At 43.0% G+C, this 19654-nt stretch overlaps 1 protein-coding gene and 1 long non-coding RNA gene across 4 annotated transcripts in view; one reads left to right on the forward strand and one right to left on the reverse strand.

Moving 5' to 3' along the window:
• Positions 1-1587, forward strand: part of LOC309436334 — a 28295-nt gene extending 26708 nt beyond the window's left edge. Inside the window, exon 4 of the long non-coding RNA XR_014183326.1 lies at positions 1200-1587. This is a non-coding gene — a long non-coding RNA (uncharacterized lncRNA). The remainder of the gene's footprint in view (positions 1-1199) is intronic.
• A 1140-nt stretch (positions 1588-2727) lies between these two features.
• Positions 2728-13412, reverse strand: RBM24 (RNA binding motif protein 24). Of its 3 annotated transcripts, none has more exons than XM_082045070.1 (4): positions 12834-13412; positions 12173-12296; positions 11022-11076; positions 2728-4840 (listed from the first exon to the last, which is right to left on the reverse strand). In XM_082045070.1, the coding sequence occupies exons 1-4, from the start codon at positions 12999-13001 to the stop codon at positions 4450-4452; spliced, it is 738 nt and encodes a 245-aa protein (XP_081901196.1). In that variant the 5' UTR covers positions 13002-13412; the 3' UTR covers positions 2728-4449. The 3 variants fall into 3 exon arrangements, with proteins under 3 accessions (XP_081901196.1, XP_081901197.1, XP_081901198.1); XM_082045071.1 differs by having other exon boundaries at positions 2728-4868; positions 12834-13409; XM_082045072.1 differs by having other exon boundaries at positions 12857-12990.
• Positions 13413-19654: the final 6242 nt, after the last annotated feature.

Raw genomic sequence — 19654 nt, forward strand, 5'->3', positions numbered from 1 at the left:
CATTTACATTTTTGCTGAGGTTATTTAATTGGTCAAGTCACAGAGCCAGCATGTGGTTGACCTTTATAAAATGAATCTCAAACTTTTCCTCTATTCCTCGTGTGGCTTCCCACAACACAGTCCCCCTCCAGGGCAGCAAGCATTCCCCTTCATGTCCCACCCTGGGGTGTCCATCACCCACAAATGGAAGCTGGGGAAGGCCCAAGGACATTGTCAGGGGTAAGATGCTTTCTTCATCCTATATCAAATAATAGGTTACTGTGCCACACGGTTTCTTGAGCCATCAGCATCCTCCATTTTCCACTCAGAGGGACTTTTGGTTTAATTCCTGCTTGATACCCTGTCTCGTAGGCAGACCCTCTTGGGGGAATACCAGGGTGGGGAAATGAGAGAACAGAGTAGAAAATGGCACTTACTGTTTTCTACTCACTTTCCTGGAGGGTGTTCACGTGCTTCTGAGCAGAATGAACACTCCATTGCGCTCTCCAAGGTCGCAGATCTTAAGGTCAGATTGCAAAAGGCAGTTTGGCAACACTTCTCAGCAGCCAGGCTGCAAGCACTTGTTGAGAACAGAACATGGCAGCATCAGCCCAGGAACACAGAATCATAGAATAGTTTGGGTTGGAAGGGACCTTCAAAGGTCATCTAGTCCAACCCCCCCTGCAGCAAGCAGGGACATCTTCAACTAGATCAGGATGTGAGTGAGTGTACCATTTCTGGAAAACTGAGGCTCATAATCCTCCATGGTGAAATGAAGTCTGACCCCAAGACCAGGAAGAGTCTTTTCTATCGCTCGAGTTTCACTTCTTTCCTCTTGCAGATGAAAAAGACCACTTTTGTGGATGAAAGAACAGCTCAAATTCTGCAGTCAAGCCTGTGCTTCTGCCGAAGTCACTGTAAGAGTGACAGCTGCAGTAATGACTTTCAATATGAAGCTTATATGAACATTCTCCCCATTCCTCAAAGAACTGGCCAAGACTGTGATGCCTTTCACACCAGTTTCTTTCAGGCATCAGGCAGCAACTGGTTTTGGTCATTAGTGGCTTGGACTGATATTGAAATGTTGAGTATTTCTAAAGATTGCAAATCCATCATCAGCTAGATCTGAACAGCTACATCAATGCTTCCCAGTTCAAGTACTGTATGCAAAAAGGTGCCCTGGCCTTTAGGTTTTTTATAACAATACTTTGTACTTATAGGAAGGGCTCAAGGACAAAAGAAGACCCCAGATGTGGAAGGCAATTGATTCAGGGAGCTCTTGAGGAATATCAGTCCACGTAAGTCCATGGGACCAGATGGGCTGCATCCAAGAGTACCAAGAGAGCTGGCTGTTGTCATTGTGAGGCTGCTCACTATCATCTTTGAAAGGTAATGGACATAGGGGAGGTCTTCCATGACTGGAAAAAGGCAGATGGTACACTCATCTTCAGAAAGGGCAAGAAGGGTAGTCTAGGGAAATACAGACAATCATGGAGTGAACAATCTTGGAAGTAATTTCTAGGCACAAGAAAGAGAAGGTGGTGATTTGGAAGAGCCAGAATGGATTTTCAAGGGTAAATCGCGCCGGATCAACCTAATTGTCTCCTGTGCTGAGATGACTTCATCTGTTGGTGACAGGAAAGCAGGGAATGCTGTCTACCTTGAGTTTAGCAAGGCTTTCCATGTCATCTCCCACAGAATCCTTGTATGCAATTTCAGATGGTCCAGTCTAGATAAGCAAAAAAATGACTGGATCATTGGTCAAAAGGGTTCCTGCTCTGTTTGGAGGCTGCTTACAGTGGAGTCCCTTGGGAGTCTGTCCTGTCTGATACCTTTATCAATGACCTGGAGGAAGAGAGAGGATGCAGTACTATCAGGTCTGTGGACTGATGATTCTAAACAGGTGGTGTAGTTTATGTGCTTGAGATAAGGCCTGCCACTCTGAGAGATTTACACTTGCTGGAGGACTAGGCCAACAGGAACCTCATGAAAAGCAGTGAGGACAAATAGAGAGTGCTTCATCTGAGATGAACTAACCCCCTTCATACATGAGTGGCTTGGTAGCAGCTCTGCTGAAAAGGACATGGGGAGGTCTGGGGCTGAAGAGGAGTCAGTGGTGAACTCTGGCAGCAGTTGAAGTCCATCAGACTGTATCAACAGAAGTACAGATGGCAGATCAAGGGAACTGATTATTCCCTTTCACTCAGCACTCATTAGACCACAGCTGGCATAGTGGATCCAGTCTGGAGTCTCCCAGTGCATGAAAGCTGTTTATAAACTTGGATGTCTGCACTGGAGGGCCAGCAGCATGGCTGGAGGTTGAAGCACAAGACTTGTGAGGAGAGACTGAGGCACTGGGTTTGTTGAGCCTATGGAAGAGAACAGCAACTTTCCAGTTCTTAAGAGGAGGTTAGTGAGAAGATAGGGCTGGGCTTTTTGCCAAACAATGAGAAACGAAGGTGATAAATGAACAGTGGAGGCTCTGGCTGAATGGGGGCGGGGGGGACGGGAAAAGACACTATGGGTATAATTAGTTAGTGGAGTGGATTACTCAGAGGGGTTGTGCAACCTGTACATGGAGGATTTTAAGATGTTCCTCCGTGTAATACAGTTCATATCAGTCTATGTATTTAAAGTCAGTGCATATGCTGCTATTCACCCCACAGACAAAGAAAATCCCAAAAGAAGTTGCCCCCCTAGTTTTATCTAAACAAGATCTAACACAATTTGAGCAAGAACATCAGTAGACACGATGAGACAATATTTTTTATTGTTTTAATACAAGTGAATAGATTAGGAGATCTGAAATGTTGTAAAGCAATATACATACTGAATAAATAATATGCACAGGAGAGTCATGTCTACATTATAACACTGGCTAGTATTCCGAATACTTAAAATAAATCCAGTGACATTAGATAAAGTCCATAAAAATGCTATCCTGTCTTCCCTTGTATGAAATTGTTCAAGTATAAAAAAATCCAATACAGTGTAAAATATTAAATTCCATTTCGGTCAAGAATAAAAATTGCAAGTATTGTAGTTTCACAGGACAATGTAAAGCAGCATTTTCTAGCAAAGGGAAAAATAGTCAGTCTGCATACAGAAGAGTGAGAAAACGGCACTAATGTATTTGAGAGCTCTATAGGAAAAACTAGTAGAGGGAAAAAGAATGAACTAGCAATATTTTATGTAAAAACCTAAAAAAGTGTTAATTTAAGAGTACCCTCATACAGTGCACATACTGAATTTAAATAAATCCAAGTCAACATCCTTAGTTAATTAGGTTAATATTTAATATGCTACATCTAAGCCTACTAAATAATTTATGCCATGAGATGAATACATAATTTTACAGTGTCACATCTAAAGTCGCTTTCTTTAGAGCGCAGCATAGTAAAACTTTCAAAATAAATATTTCTTTTTAAATAGCATAACAATTAAGGCACAGTATAAATCACAGACCATTAACCCTTCAAGAACTGCAGTCTTGGTAACAAAAGTCGCCTCATGTACTGTATGTTTGCTAATAAATATTTTAAATACAATCCTGAAATAGATATTAAAATTGTACAAATGCTTTCAGAAAAGAAAATTCCCTTAAAACAGTTCTTAAAGGTTTTAATTCATTAAGCTTCTTCCTGCCTTTATTCACAAGTTACGAATAGATGCAATAAATAGAAAGAGAAGGCTGTTGTAGTAAAGGGCTGATCCTATTTTAGAATCAGAATAGCTGACACCAGCAGTTAAAGTTTCCCAAAAGTGAAACAGGATGGGGCGAGGGATTAGGATGTGACAAGCTCATCACATGAGCACGAGTGATGTGTTCTGTCCAGAACTGTCTGTGTTATTGTCTCTACAGCTGTTGCACCCCTTACTTCCACATCACTTGCTCCATAGTTCCACTCATCCAGAGGACAGAGAAGAAAATAACTTTGGTGCCTGTCCGCCATCTTACTAGCCGACCATCTTCCTTGGGTTGTTCGATGCCCGTCAGCGAGACAGTGAGAAGGTACTATCTCACAGAGACAACTTCTGAGAGCTAGAAAGGACAATCAGTGCTTTAAGCTTGTTTCCTCTTAACATGGATCAAGATTACATATTGCTCACTCAGTTTTTTTCCCTGGTTCAAACTTTTCAAAATACCATTTTCTTACTTATAAAAGGCAGTTTTGCTTCCCTGATACTGTAAAAAGGACACCTTTGCTTTTTTTGGTTCTTGTTTGCTTGCTTGAAAATATGAAGTCCCATTGCTGCTGCTGCCACTCTTTCATGACAGTACAGTATTTTTTAACCCATTTTCTTCTGGCTTGATACTTGAAACTAGACATGCTGCACTACCCCTCCCCTCTACTGACACGATTTGGATGCATACTGTATGAAGACAGTGGAATAAAACAAAAAAAATCTTTAGTTTTGCAATAGCATCGCTTTCCTTAAAGCTCCTTAGTGAATATCAATTGTCTCTGATCAACTACTTATAACTGGAAGGCTGAAAAGAGGAAGAGGAAGAAAGGGCTTCTTCCCTCGGGAGTCCGTCCATCTGCTATTGCATTCGGTCCGTCTGCAGCTGCTGGGGCTGGTACTGGCCGAAGGCGGCGGCGGCGGCAGCGGCGGCGGCCGTCCCCGGGGCGGCTGCGGCAATGGGCTGCTGCACCGCATAGCCGTAGCCCCCTGCCGCCACGTAGCCGGCAGCGGCAGCCGGTGAGGCGGCGTACGGGTACTGCTCGTAGGCGGCGGCGGCGGCAGCGGCCGAGTATTGGGCGTAGGCAGCTCCGGTGTAATCAATGTAGGGAGTGGTGGAAGCAGCGGCTGCTGCGGGCTGAACGTGGGGAATGACCACTCCGGGCTGGACAAAAGCCTGTGGATAGACATAGTGAGCGGGTATCCTGTTGAAAGATGGGAGAGGGAGTTACAGTCGGGACACGAGTCGGGCGCCTAAGCGTCATATTCATACTCCAAACTAAAACGAATTTAGTTGTTGTTATGTGCATAGGGTTGCCACAATAACTAGGCTGAACACACCAATTAGTCAGCTCGCTGGCCCAAAGAGAAGCATCACTCCAAAGCACAGCGTTATAGCCGAGTTAAATTGGAGTGCTTAATGTTGCTTGAAGATATTACGTTTAATGCTATTAAAATCTTCAGAAGGACCAGGATTACTGATGTCAGTTTTAAGACAACTCTAAAGGAGTAAACTTGATTATTCCATCTGGAAAGCCGCGGTGTCTGTTTTTCAAAACACCTGTAAGCAATTTTTATTACTCCGCTTCTCGCTCAACTACTCGACTCTTAGTAAAATTATTTCCTGCAATACTTCTATTATTAGTAACTGAGCAGTTTGACAGCACCACTATAATGAGTTTGACAATAGCCAATAAGGTAACAAAATGGTTGAACCCTGACTTCATGTAAAGTCTTCTTGGGCCAGGGAGGGAAAGTGTGTATTGTGGCAACCCTACTTAAGTTGCTATGCAGACTCAGCACACATTAATTTCTCTGCAACCTCAGTCACCCTTATTAAAAATAAGGAAAAAAAAACCAACACAGGCGACAAAGAAGTTTAAATAAAGTTCACAAGTGTGGTAAACACAGCAAGAATCACACTTTCCAAACGAACGATAGTGCAGCTCACTCCGTCACAAGAGGCCATTGAGGGGAAGCTACATAGATGCTATTAAAATCCATAACAGTGACTCCTAAGTACATGTGCATCACACTTTTGTAAAGTTTGTAAGGACACAAGGGTCAAACCTGTTTGATTATGAGGCCACTGATGTCTTGTTTTGTGCCAGCTTGTTTATTTCTATGCAAGACATACAGCATAGAGTTTTTTGGGAGATGGGCATAGGATTAAGTCTAAACAGATCTGGTGCTGAACAAAAGCAAAAAAGCAAATTTACAGCTTAAGAAATAACCATTCTGAACAGATCAGTACACGCTTTCCCATCTTCTACAAGTCACCAAACTTGCCTCCTTGGCTTTTTTACTTAGTCCTTCAGTTTTGAAAATTGGTCATATCATTGTCTTAGCACACAAGTGTACACACAAGTTCATCTCGTATTTTATCATATAATATTATTTTTAAAATAATATACTCAATATAATTATTGTTTCATAACCTTGTCTTTCATCTGGATTTCTCAGAGAAGTCCTTTACATCCGCAACTCTTTTCCGGTCAGTCAGTCTTTATAAATCCAGAAAAAACTGCTCATGCAGATTTTCTACTATTTCATACTGAACTTTACTTTTACAGACAGCTCTAAAGAGGCGCAGGCCAACGTTTCAGCGCACTGTAAGCACAGATGCAAATTGCAACGGTAAAAACGGTCTCTTCTCTCCAAATTCAAGATTTAATGGAAAGGGGACTTTTTTTGTTTGTTTCGTTTTTAAAATAACTTCAAGATTTACTTAAGTGGTCAACAAGTAAACATTTCAATCAGAAGGGACACTGTCAACTAGATTAATAGCAAAACATAGTTTAAAATAAGTGATAGTCAGGCTTTGGAACAGCCTAGGTTTCTTTTTAAGAAAAAAAGAGCTCAGTTGATTGAATAGGAATATTAGCAGAGAGAAATGTTCAGTTGCCATGTTTAAGACGTGAACACCACAATCATAAAAACCCAACATGTCAATGAAATACATTTCCTACTGTATAAAAGAAGAAATAAGAAAAAAAAAAGTGACAAATAGGGATTGGGAAGGGAAAGAAAACATAAAACAAAACTGTAAGTTGGGTTTTTAAACACTCACCTAGTTTACGAAGTGATTAGCCAGAAGTGCATTTGAAGCATACTTAACCTGGCTCTGTGCATTTAAATACACATCATTACCTGAGCTCTCCATACAAAATGGATGAGCATAAACAATCAAGTACAATCCTAATAAATATATCACAATTTTTAAGTGTAAAGAAAGAGGTATAAAACCAAGAGAGCTTCTTCTGCATCACTAAGAGTCCATTTAACACGACATCGAAGGAATCTTTACATACAGCATTTGTGAAGGAGGGTCATTCTAACACAAGAGACAGCAAGCAAGCTTATCTAGATGCTTTTGTTGACTTGAACTGATGTTACTAAGATTTTCTGAAGACATTAGGACATTTGGCCATATCCTTGAACAAGACAGAAAGATACATGTGCTCCCACTTAGACTCTTGTGACTTGTTTTATTTAAGCCAAGAAACTAACAGGTGGTGAAGTTATGAAACATTATCTGTTTTCCACATCTTACCCTACAATAAACATAAAGCCTCTGCAGGCTCTTCACCGCCATGCCATTTCTCACATAATGATTGACAGCATAAGCTGCAGTGGGGCTATTTTTGATCATCTGTCATGCTACAACTGTTTTGAGTTGAGTAAAATGGCTTTATATGGCCAAAGTGAATTTCTACCTACTGCAGAGGCCAGCACATGCAGGTCTCAGCCATTCAGAACCCAAGTGCTTTTAATGCTCTGGCAGGTCAAAAGCTGAAAAATCAGTTCCCAGTTATGCTGCATATCCTTAATTTTAAATAAAAGCTGCTGCTTTACTTTTGAGAGTAAGAGTGTGATAATTATAGATAGTTTATGCTTTCTTTCCTGGCAGTAGTTTTTATTTTGGAACATGTATTTATTGTTTTACACTTCTGCAATAACGAAAAAGGGAAGCCACATTTAACTTCAGCAGTAACTGTAGCTTTGGGATATTCAAAATTGAATGACAGACACTCCTGCCATGTGCCATAAGACCTTCACTGTTGTTGTAACAGAAGGCTTGTGTTTAACTAAGACCCCCAAAATAATCCTATAAGCAGTAATAAAGTGAAAACTCATTGTTTCAAAGGAAATAATTTTGTGGGCTAATGCGGAGAGCTGTGGCGTATAGAAATTCAGCGGTAGTAGCACATCACTGACTCTCAACATTAAATTCTTGTGAAAGCAGATATCTGACTTTGAACTAAATGTTTTGCTTTGGCCCTTGCATGGCATCATCTGGTTTTGTAAGAGTAAAGAGTACATTTTCACCAATGCACAGCTTTCCTTATAGCAGCAATAGATTACATAAACATCAAACGAAACCCTTAAAATGCTTCCTTTTAAATTTGTGCCTTCTCTCTTAAGAGAGACAGAATTGCCTAATTCTTGGAAGATAATACCACGCAGGTTGTATCAGCTAACCATTTGATAATGAACTTAATGGCTTTGGATTTAACTCAGGTCTTACTGAAAACAGGGGGTCTGTTCTCATTTTGATCAGGTACAAGTTCAGAAAACAAAGGAAAAAAAAAATATCTCTCCAACAGAACTGAGTCATATTCTGCACCAGTGCCTCTGTAGAACCCCATATTTTCCCATCAATATTAAAGTAAAAATGGCATAAACAAAACAAGAAAATCTATCTTAGGAGGCAAAGTAATCTTCACCCTCCATAAATTCCTATTGAATTCAGAGACAGTATTTTAATAAACAATCCTGAAAACAGGGCTGTATACATAACCAGTCCTGTGATCAAACAGCTTTCTACAAAACACACCCACAGTAAGATAGATGCGGAATGTAAAGAACAGGGAGAAATGTTATTTGGTGGATGAATTGATCTCTGCGGCACTGAATAAAGAAGAATTCCCAGCATTTTAAATGCTACATGCTTTGAAGCTAATCTAGTTTCTGGCTCCCTCCACCACAATAATGTTGTACATAATTCAGAACATTGTACTTCTGCATCTTCTCAGTAGAAGTAATGTAGCATGATCAAATAGTTTTCAGTTTCTTGTTTGATAGGTGAGGAACCATACCCAAACACTGCTGACCATACCAGAATATGACAGCACCTCACTAATTTGCATTCTGGTAGAAAAAAACAAAACCAAAAGAACAATACAAAACATTTAGATGTTTTGTGTATGGATTAGTAGAGTATTGATAGTGAATCACCACTACAACCCATTTTATATAGAATATTAGTAAAGTGTGCTTTTTAAAAGTGCAACTGCACAGGAGAAAGAAAGGCTTTAAGGTGACAATGTATTTCAGAGCTATCCATGTTACATACTCTAAGAGTGAACCCTCAAATAAAAACAGATTCAAGTAAGCACTGAAACAACCCCCCTTATTGTAAAGGAATACAGTGAATGAAGATGTTCATTCATGCTAGTGTATGCTATTCTTAATCTTAACTACATTCTTTAGAAAAGGTACAGGTCACCAGGAATTTGGAGGATTAGTAACTCCTTTGCAGCTAGCAAAAGAAAGGCAAAGGATTAGAAATGACTAATTTCATGTACACATGGCCCTGCAACCAGCATTCCTTTACTTCAGATTTCTATACATTGGAATAGAAATAAACCTTATTCAGCCTGCTGCAAGAATTTCCCTGACCTAAACACGATTCACATCATCTATTGTTGGCTCCAGGTAAGAAAAGCAAGAAAGAGCCCTACATCTGCACAGTCCTTTTAGCAACCAATTGCCACAGGTTCTCCTTTTCTGTAGCGCTCAGCAAATGCTCGGTCTCTCCAGGGCTGATTCCCAGGCAGTTCACTGGTTCCTCTCTGCAACAAGTGCTACAGCAGCTCTGGAGACAACGCGCTCCTCCTCCTGCCTACCCTAGCACAGGCATCATAAACTGATCACTGCAGATACACTGTCCTCTCCTCACACTTCAAAGAAATTGAAGAAAAAAACACAGTAGAGGATAATCATAAGAAAGGAAAAAAAAAGACAAAAAGTTTTCCGCAACCTCCCCACAGGTCTCAGAAGAATCAACATTCTCTTTTTTAGAAGTACATAAAGTTTCTAGGAAGACTTTCTCCTGCAATTTTGAGGACAGGACCTGTTTCCTACTGCTTTGACAAATCAAACTACTGAGAAGCTACCATTGCTTAATGAATATATTCTAAAGCTATTCTAGGCGAATAAACAGAATACATTTGTGACACATTTTCCCTACTTTATTGTTAGCTTACTCATTAATTAGCAAAATGCATTATTTTGCAATGAGTTTCTCAGTCAGGGTGCATTAGTGAAGTGACACTGTATGGAAAGTTTAAAGCAGACTTCACCTCCTAATTATACGCCTATAAGAAGCAACAGTTAGATCTACTTAGGAACAGTATACTCAAGTAAAGGAGAAACGCGCTACATATTAAAGACAGCTTGAAGAAAAAAATATCTCAAATTAGAAAGCCCAAATGGACGCACATTGTTAATAAGGAGCTCCACACCCCTCCCAAGAACAAACCCCCCCCCAAAATTATGAACATGCAAGCAATACATTGATTTACTTAAAAATCAAGAAGTCACACAATTTAGCACTCACTACAAAATATGGTTAAAAAAGTCACAGGCTACAGCTTTAAAGCAAGGAAAAAAAAAAGGCCCTTTGCTCCCCATGGCAAAGTCACTCCTCAACAACAAGAAACAAAATCAAAAAGACCACCCCAAAAAACTTTCACTACAGCTTTTTCAATTAAATAAAAGCACACAGTTTAGCTATAAACACCACTTCATTACTGTAATAAATAAATAAAAAAAAGCACACGGAGGTCTATTGACTATATGAAAAAAACATACATGCATCGTTAATCACCATTTTAGCTTGTTTGTGTTTGAGTCTACTGGTTACAGTTTAATTCCAAACAGAACTATTCCACCTCTTATCATCATATCCTTCTGATCAGTTATCTTAACTGTAAACGATCCCTGTCAGATTAGAAAGAGATAAATAACATTGAGTCAAGCTGAAAAAAGAGAAATGGGGCACAGCAATCTTGCATCAAGTCATACCTCCTTGTTTTATCATAGGGTCATACGGGACTGGGCTGCTTAGGTGGAAGGGACACGTCCCACACAACTTGACTCAGCTGCGGCATTTAGAACATGACCAACAAGGTGAGCGGATTTACAGGTATATATTTATAAGTCTCAGAACTTTATGAGTTTATAAGGCTGCTACTGCACGAGGCCTTCAAGGATCATGCTTTTTCTTTCCTTTTTTTTTTTAAAAAAAAGAAGATTTTTCCTCCCCTGTTTGAGGTCCCATTGAACAGACTTACCCAAAAGGCCTCTGTATGAGAGCTGGATGAAGCTGCTGGACACCAAAGGCAAAACCTACCAACAAAAACACATCACATTCTCTGTATGGGTGTTCTTTTGGCCACTTATTTACACTATGTATACACATGCACACAAATGCAGAGTAACAGCCTTCACCAACAGCCTCCAGTGACAGTGTCTGAAAGGCTGCAGAACCACAAACTGGAAAGCAAAATGTATCAATCCATATATACACACACGCCCCCCTACATGCACACAGAACTGAAGACTTAAGCACACACTTTTCTAGAGATGTTTAGAAGAACGACTTTTTCTAAACATCTAGCACAAAGTTTTCGTTCACATTTTATTTTGTGCTCCGTTCTGGTTCTCTAACTATAGCCTCTGAAGGATTATATAGTATTTTCTATTCAGTGTATCTGTCTACTTTCTGCGTACTTAAATTTGAGCCATCTCTACTCACAAGGACTTAGCATGGAGGTCAAATCCTAACTCGCTTCTGTTCCTCAAGCACCCAAATATAAGTTCTTTCCTTGGTGGGCTCTTAATTACTTGCACAAATATTCCTCAGGCCAAGGACATGGGAATTCAGAGCAGCCTCCTTCAGAGCACAAATGTGCACATACTGTCCTCCTGTCTCTCTTGCTACAAAGCAGGAGTTTGGGAAGTGGCTGGGACATCAGATTGGCTCAGATGTGGTCTTAGGAAGAGCCATTTCATTTTAAAGTCTGCATAATCGCTCCCATCTGTTTGAGGAGTTTGCATTACGATACTGTTTGTATTAATAAGACCGCACACATTGGAAGCGATTAATTCCTAGTCCGGTCTTTCCCTGCAATGATACTGTAAATGGTCAGCGCCACCACGTTCCCAGCAGTGGGAATAACCAATGAAGTGTCTGAACTGTGGAAGTTTTCCTGGGGAACTTAATGTATTTTATTCCTGACTGCTTTTGGTTTTTAAATAAGGCATGTGTACAAAATAGTCATAAAGTTACTACATACTGCGTTTAAAAAAATCAAACCCAAAGCACACCCAAACAGTGAGTGTACTGTGGGCAAGTGCAGGACAGCACTACCTTTTCCAAAGTTTTACTCTCTTCAGAAGCCTAACGTACAGAGAGAAGAGCTGTTCAGGGCCCCTTCCTCACCTGGCTGCATTATCCGCGGCTTGGCACCCAGGTACGCCAGGTTCACGTTGGCTTTCCTGCCATCGATGATGGGGTTGGGGTCTTTACAAGCCCTTTCAGCAGCAGCTCTGTCAGCCATGGTGACCTTAACGGGCAATGCGGCGCATTAGATCCCTTCCCGCGGCCAAGGAGAAGCCTCTCGCCCACGGCAGCGACCCGGCTGCCCCCCTGGTAGGGGGGACAACCTGGGCGGCGAGGGGGCCCCCACTCTGACCCCCGCTCGCCGAGCGGAGCGGAGCGCAGCCGGGAGCCGCGGCCGGCGCTGGGCGGAGGGCGCGGGCCGAGCTCCGCCGCCGCCAGATAAACCTCCGGCGCGGCCGTATCAGGCAGCAACAGGCGCGCTGGCGAGAAACTGGACAATTCCCCCCTCAATCTCCTTTTTCAGCATCCCCCCCTCCCGCCTCTCTCCAAACTCACCAGCAGGGAGAGGAAAAAAAAAAAGGAGAAAAGGCAAAAAGTCAAACGCCCGACACCCCGTCCCGTCCTCCGAGCCTGGGGTTGCCCGACTCCTGACGGCGGCCCCCGCCGAAGCTTCCCCGGGACGCCCCCGGAGCCGTCCACCTGCCCCCTCGCCGGCCTCCCTCCCTGGCCCCCCGCGGCTCCCCCCGCCCCGCGCACTTACAAAGCCGTATCCCCGGGACTTGCCCGTCTGCCGGTCGGTGATGACCACCGCCTCCTCGATGTCCCCGAAGACCTCGAAGTACTTGCGCAGGCTGGAGTCGGTGGTGTGGTAGGGCAAGCCCCCGACGAAGATCTTGGTGTAAGTGGTGTCCTTCTGCGTCGTGTGCATCTTCCGCCCGGCCCTGAGCGCCGCGCCGCGCTCTGCACCCACGCGTGGCCGCCGGGGCGTGCGGGTCCTGGGCGGCGAGACCCGCTTCCAGAGTCAGCCCCGCTCTCTTTTGCTACTTGATTTTTTTTTTCTCCTCTCTTTCCCTCCCGTCTCCCCCCGCCACCCAGTTACAATGCAATTCCCCTGTGCCTTTGCAAACCCAGCTTCCTCCTCTTTCAAGAGCGGAGCCCCGCAGCCTCCGGAGGTTTTGAGGTAGGTACCGTCAAAAAGAAAAGGGGAGGCCGGGCAGCAGCCAGCCTGGCGGCCGTAGCGCTGGATACGAGCAGAAGCAGCAGCTGGAAGAGGAGCACAGGGCCTGAGCGCTAACAACTGAGTGGCCTCCCCCTCCTAAAAGCCACCGGGTCGGGCACTCTCGGTTCCTCCCCCTCTTCCTACTCGCAGGGGCGGGGACGGCGGCGGGGCGGACCCCGCGCTCGGCCGCGGCCCAGCGGGGGCTGTCACACAGCTGTTGGCAACAGCTGGATGCCCCTCCGTGCGGCGGGAGCCGGCCCTTGGAGCCGCCAGACGAAGGGGCTGCCTCAGAAGTGCCCCGCGGGGAGGCTCGGTGCCCTCCCGGGCAGTATTACCCCGGGCTTGTGCAATTGGGAAGCGCCGGGAGGCTGGGTCCGATGGGGTCACCGCTGCTCCGCCAGCCGGAGAGCCCCAGGGAAGAGCCGGGTCACTGGGAGCTGGCAGTCCTCGAATGTTCCGATCCCGCCCTGAAGGCTTGTGGGGAAACCCCTGCCACCCACACTTACGTCTCCCCCCAGTCTAGCCAAGCTGCGGTACCGCAGCACTTCCATTATTATTATTGTGGTGGTGATGGTGGTTGTGGTTCTTGTTATTGGCTTGGACACAGAATGAGAAAAAAAAATGGTAAAGCTGCTTCTCTTTTTTTTCTCTTGCTGCCTCTGCTCTGTGCTGGGACCTGGAAGGGTGCAGAGGAACAGAGAGAAAAGAATGTCTGTGTGGCATGGACAGGCAGAGGACTGTGGGAGTTGGGCGGGAGACCCACAAGGAGAGAGAAGGGACAGGAGGAAGGTTAAAGATTGGGGAAAACAGATGTGCACACATGTATACATTTTGTTCGATATTCCATAGAGGATTAAGATGGTCCCACAATCCTCCATCTAGTTCTCAGACCTTAGTTCTGTCCCTAAATCAAACACTAACTGTAACCTTAGCTCAAGAACTGTTCCTGCCATGATCTAAAGCATTTACAGCCCAGTTTTCATCTTACTCTGGCAGGCTAGCACATCCTCTTTTCTAAAACTAGAAGTGACCCTGGCCATTAAGAGATCAAAATATGTCCTCTAAGCTATGCTATTATTAATGCAACCATTCTACTACTGTATTAGCTTTCTCAAATTAAGATGGCAATCCCAATAAAATTCAGGAATAAATACAGTTCTCCAACCCATTCTCTCTTCTAACCCAACCAATAACACTATCACAAGAAGACAACCCCTGCTATTGAGGGCAAACCCCACAAAACTCAGTTTGACCCTTTCATTCCTGCCAGTATCAGACCTCTTCCTACTTTGATGGTCCTGACAGAATCTAGGATGTGATTTTCCAGCCTTAGGATTCCTCAGGTATTCTAACTTAAATTCCAGAGAGGTGACACCTTGCCATTCTGCAATTAACTCTAGTCCATTCAGTCCATTGTTGACACAAGCCTTTATTTTTGCATGGCATACGCTATGAAAAACAAACACAGGCCTCCTGTTCTTGGATGTATGATCTTTACTATCTCAGGACCAAATTAGTGCTGATTTGGTGCTACCAGTACCAGTCTGTATCTTACTTCAGCATCCCTCAGAAATAAAAATATTTCCCAACTGTTTCTCAGTCTTACTCATCACTTTAGGTTTATCTAAAGAGAGGTGAGCTCTGTCATCTGGAAATAAATTAGAGACCATTTGAACACTTTAGTGTTCAGCAATATATTGTGCATATACTTCTTTCCTAAACTGTATGTTAGCTTCAAATTTTAGTCTAGCCTTAACCCAAAGGAGGTGACCACAAACACCCTAGAAGGGTAGTTCTTTCAGATTATACCCATTTGGCATATATTCTGGCCTTACTAGGGCTTGTGTCTTTGTACTAGGGTTAGGGTTCAGTCCAGTGAAGCCTGAAGAGTGAGGTTCATCTATGGAACTTGTAGGTACCACGGGAAACTGATGAAGCTGGATGAATTTTGAGATGAGGATGAGCCTAGAGTTAGCTGTTGGTTGGATGGTGTTTACCTGGCTATGCTGGATGTCTAAGTTTGCAGGCAGACTAATGGGTTTGATGGTTTAAAGGCACGGACTGTACAGCATCTGTTGTGCTGCAGGAAGGTTGGTGGGCAACTTCAGCAGTGTCATTGTCCCAATTGCTTGAGATAATGTGTATTTTGTGTTTTGGGATGAGCCACCGAGATGACTTACTGCAAGGAAACTGGTTGTGGCTTTGGAATGCAAGTGTAGAGGAAAGACATTTATTCCTATAGCCTGCAAATTTTGCAGTAGTGATGCCACTGGTGAAAGTGTGACAGTTCCGGCAAGCAGCAAGAACATGTGGAAAGAGGGGTGTATAGGTAGGGCATTCCTGGGAAAGATGTGAAACTGGGATTCCTAAACTCGTAAAGTGATTTGGAAATTGAACCTGGGTCAGACATGTCCTGGTAAGTACCACAAACTGTAGACCACTGAAAAACCTGAGAGGAGTATCAGTCTCATAGGTGGCTATTTTGGCATTTTCAGGATCTCAGTTTTGAATCAAAATATAATGAGGCACCTATGTCCTGCTTCACTCTTGTATCTCTCTGAGTCTCTCCCAGGTAGGTCAATATTGTTGCTAAAGGCTGTAGTAGCTGACAATTACCTTCTGTATAATTTTAATGGTTTAAAAAATATGTATCTGAAGCTATATGTTAAAAACTGGTCTAATGTTTCTTAGTAGCGTGACTTAACTGGAGGAAGCCTCAGAAGCTATTGGTTACAATTAATTGTTTTTACTCAGATATTTTGTGGTTTTGCTGTCAAGGTAAGATAGAGTAGACCACTTGCCAGCTTCCCAAATGTTACTACTCACTGGTATCAGCGTAACTGTATCATCATGCTTTTTATTTATTTATGAGCACCATATGCCTGTCATGTCAGAATCCCGTGGATGTCATGTGTTCATTCATTACATCTCTGAAAACAACAAAGACCCCTGATTATGTTGCACAGCATTCATTCTTGCTAGTTCTTTATTTCAGTAAATAGTAGTGATCTTCAAAACATTCAGTATGCCATCAATTAAACACAGTCAGAATTTCTCTATATGTTATATCCATACACACACACACATATTTTATTTGCTGACACTATTATTAGAATGCCTAGGGCCTGAAACTCCATGTTTTTTAGGTAGGGCTGAAAATGAAAGTAATTTTTCTGTTAACTTAGTAAGACCATCAGTTTGGTCAGCTGGACCGACGTTTTCGCTGAAGTTCCACAATGCCATAGTTCCATGAAAGCATTCGGCTAATAATGTTGGGCACGGCTTTGTCTGCCGTGGACTTCCACCAACCACATCCCACTACAGAGGGGAGCAGAATGTCGAACCTCTCCTCTGCTCATGTGTGTTACATTGGCAATAGTTTGTTTGGGGAAGCAAAAAGTACAGTAGTAGGTCATACGCTCATGTTCTTAAGCGGTATGTGAGAAACTTAGAAACCTCATCATCTTCTCGCTCTTCTTGCTGAGGTACAATCGTTATCTGTGATTAGTTCTTCAATTGTCAATTTCTGATAAAAATTTCCTAACCGAGGAAGCTTCCACCACCTCTCTTCCGATAGTGTCCCCATTATAACAGATTTCATAATGGGATTTTTTTTCCCCCAAAACCCCATTAATCTTGCTGTTTTCCAAAGTCCTTTTTGCTATAGTATCTGAGCACTAATCTGCATAATCTTCGACTGTTGCAACATCCTTATTGCAAATTAAAGTACCAAATGTAGACCACGAAGAGTAGTTTCTATCTGACAGGAATATTCTTCCCTTTAGAGGAGAGTGGAGGAGGTGACACAGAATTTCAGTGATTCAGCAAACAAAATTCAAAGCTTCTGAAACTGTGGATGCAAGACATATTGCCTGTATGGGACGGTAATAGGCACATCGGGTGAAGCAGGGCTAGATGATAACTGTACCCAGAAGGCTGAATGCGTTCATAAAAATTACCATGGGCACAATATGTTGGGAGGGGAACACATGGAAAGGAGTATTAAGAAAAAAAAAAAAAAAAAGGGAAAGGGTTTGTGAATACTGAATCATGAGTGCTATACTGAATAGTGCTTCGCAGTGCTAGAACAGGTCAGAAGGTAGAATGAGACTAGTGCCTGGCATGAACTGAAGTTGCTCTATGATGCTGTACTGGAGGGAGCGCTGACACCAGAGGCTGAACCTGCAAAATCACAGCGCTCTCATACCCGCCATGGGACACGCTGAAAGTCAGGAGAACAACGATTCTTAATGTTGACAACAAGCAAGGCAGTTGTGCAGGAGAAGGAATAAATGTGAATTTGCAGACTAGCTGAAGCTTAGAAACTGGAGTGTGAAATACCAGACTCTCACACTTACCTGTCCTGGTCACAGGTAACTAAGAGACAGATATCTAACTGATCTGCAAAATCCCACTGGTGTTGATTTGTGTGGTGTAATAGCTGGATGACTCTGTGCTAAGCACAGCTCTCTCTGCCTAACTTCTGTGCATCTTTAAAATGTTGTACACCTACCCCCCTCGTGATACCTGATGGGAAAACCAGTGCTCAGAGCTGCCTGCTGAGCCATATACACATAGCCTGGACCTATACAAACACGCAACTCATTGCTTGCTTGTAGTTTGTCTGAAAAATAAGAAGTCCTGGTACAAAGAATATTGTTCAGAAAAAATTTGCAGCCAGTCAAAATTGGTGGAGCTCGCTCTGCTAAAAGCAAAGAAACTAAACCAAGTTACATCAGGTTACATCTGGCCTTTGGTCAAGATAAGCGGGGAAAAAAAAAGAGACAGAAATACAGGGATACTGGTGAAAGACAGAGCCACTAAGCCCTAGTCAGTTATTATTACAAGCAATTAAACTAACAGTCGACAAGCTGTATGCTAGACATTAGCCTCAGAGAACACTGCACATCTATTAGTTGAAGTAAGTTAGTCAAAAAGAAAAAAAAGTGGATAGGTGGATAGAAATGCAGCGAAGAATTCATTCAAACACACTTCAGCCCTTCCAGTTCTTAAGCCATGTTAGAGGAATGCTGCTGGGGAAAGTCCTTCATGAACAACTAATTACCTGTCACATTAATATCCTCATTCTGCAGCTCTAGATTCAGGAATTGCTCTCTCTGTGGCCTTGTGCACTCTCAGCCCTCCAGAGGAGTGACTTGCACATTCCTGTCAGAGAGCTGAAAGGCTCTAATTTATGGCCAGGAGATACCACGTCCTCATTTGCCAAGTTTAACACCCTCCTCTTTTTTTTTTTTTTTTCCCCTTTTTTTTTTAAGGACTTAGTTCTTCTTGCATTGCTCGTACTGGGGAAAATGAGTTTGCAAGCAACTTGGCTTTCATCTAACCACTAAGGCAATTAAAACAAAGTCCAAAATGTACCCTTGCCTACTTTTAATTAGAAGAAAACGGGAGGTTTCAGCATTTCTCAGTTCTCAGCCAGAGACGTGTCTGCTAATCCCAGCATGAGCACAGAAGGAAGGGGAGAGTTGCTCCACAAAACTGTCCTCTCCTTTCTTTTGAAGGAGTCTGGTGCACGGAGGCACATAGAGGAAGGGAGGATGGATTAAATTTGCGCTCTGTCTTCTTCACCCAGAGCCTTTTGCTGGGGCTGTGGAGGAGTCCCTCATGCTGTGACTGGGACACCTAGAGCTTGGGACTTCCCTTGCAAGTGTTGGAAGAGCATTTAGGAGGGAAGATGGACTTTAGCCAGAGGTCATCCTGTTTACATGCTGTCCTCTCTCAGGAAAAACAGTATATTGCCAGTCTCACCCATAACGTGCTGGTGAGTTGTGTCATAGGAGTATGTAGCTTGTTTACTAGTTCAACCATGTTTCTGATCCAAAGATATCATGTTGCTGTCAAGTATTTTTAGCTTGAGCTTCTTAATAGCCAGTTTACTTTGCAGTCTTGGTTTCTTCGACCGAAAACAGCTCCAAGACAACAATAGCTTTTAGGTGGTTCCACTTTTTGGATTAGATGTGATTTGTTGAAAAAAAAAAAGTAGCAATATGTGATGGTAGTTTGGTGCCTTCATTCCAGAAGGATCTTGGAGAGATTTACCAGCCTGTGCTGTGTCTCACCACCTGCTGCTGTGGTACAGCCAGCTCTCCACTGTGACACAGCATTCCTCTTCTTCAAGGACTGTCAGAGCAGATTATCTTTTCTGGTTCGAAGATTTATTTTCTTTTTCTGGCTGGGATTTTTTTTTGGTCTTTTTTTGATGGGTAGAATGAGCTGGGTTGGAATTTGGCCCAAACACTGAGGCGGAAAAAACCTTCAGCTGAGAAAGATAGGGGAGGCTTTCTTTGCACCCCTCCAAAAGGTCAAGATCTCTGCAGTACATTCTCTTGGTAAGGTGACAC

This window comes from Streptopelia decaocto (genome assembly GCF_964273445.1).
Source record: "Streptopelia decaocto genome assembly, chromosome: 2".
In the NCBI taxonomy this organism is placed as follows: Eukaryota; Metazoa; Chordata; class Aves; order Columbiformes; family Columbidae; genus Streptopelia; species Streptopelia decaocto.

Bases quoted from the DNA above. Each gene is read 5' to 3' on its own strand.
- RBM24 (XM_082045070.1), bottom strand. From the start codon at position 13,001: ATGCACACGACGCAGAAGGACACCACTTACACCAAGATCTTCGTCGGG. The intron at 11,077-12,172 runs GTGAGGAAGGGG...TTTTGTTGGTAG, and splicing joins GCCGCGGATAATGCAGCCAG to GTTTTGCCTTTGGTGTCCAG. The intron at 4,841-11,021 runs GTAAGTCTGTTC...GTCTATCCACAG, and splicing joins CTCATACAGAGGCCTTTTGG to GCTTTTGTCCAGCCCGGAGT.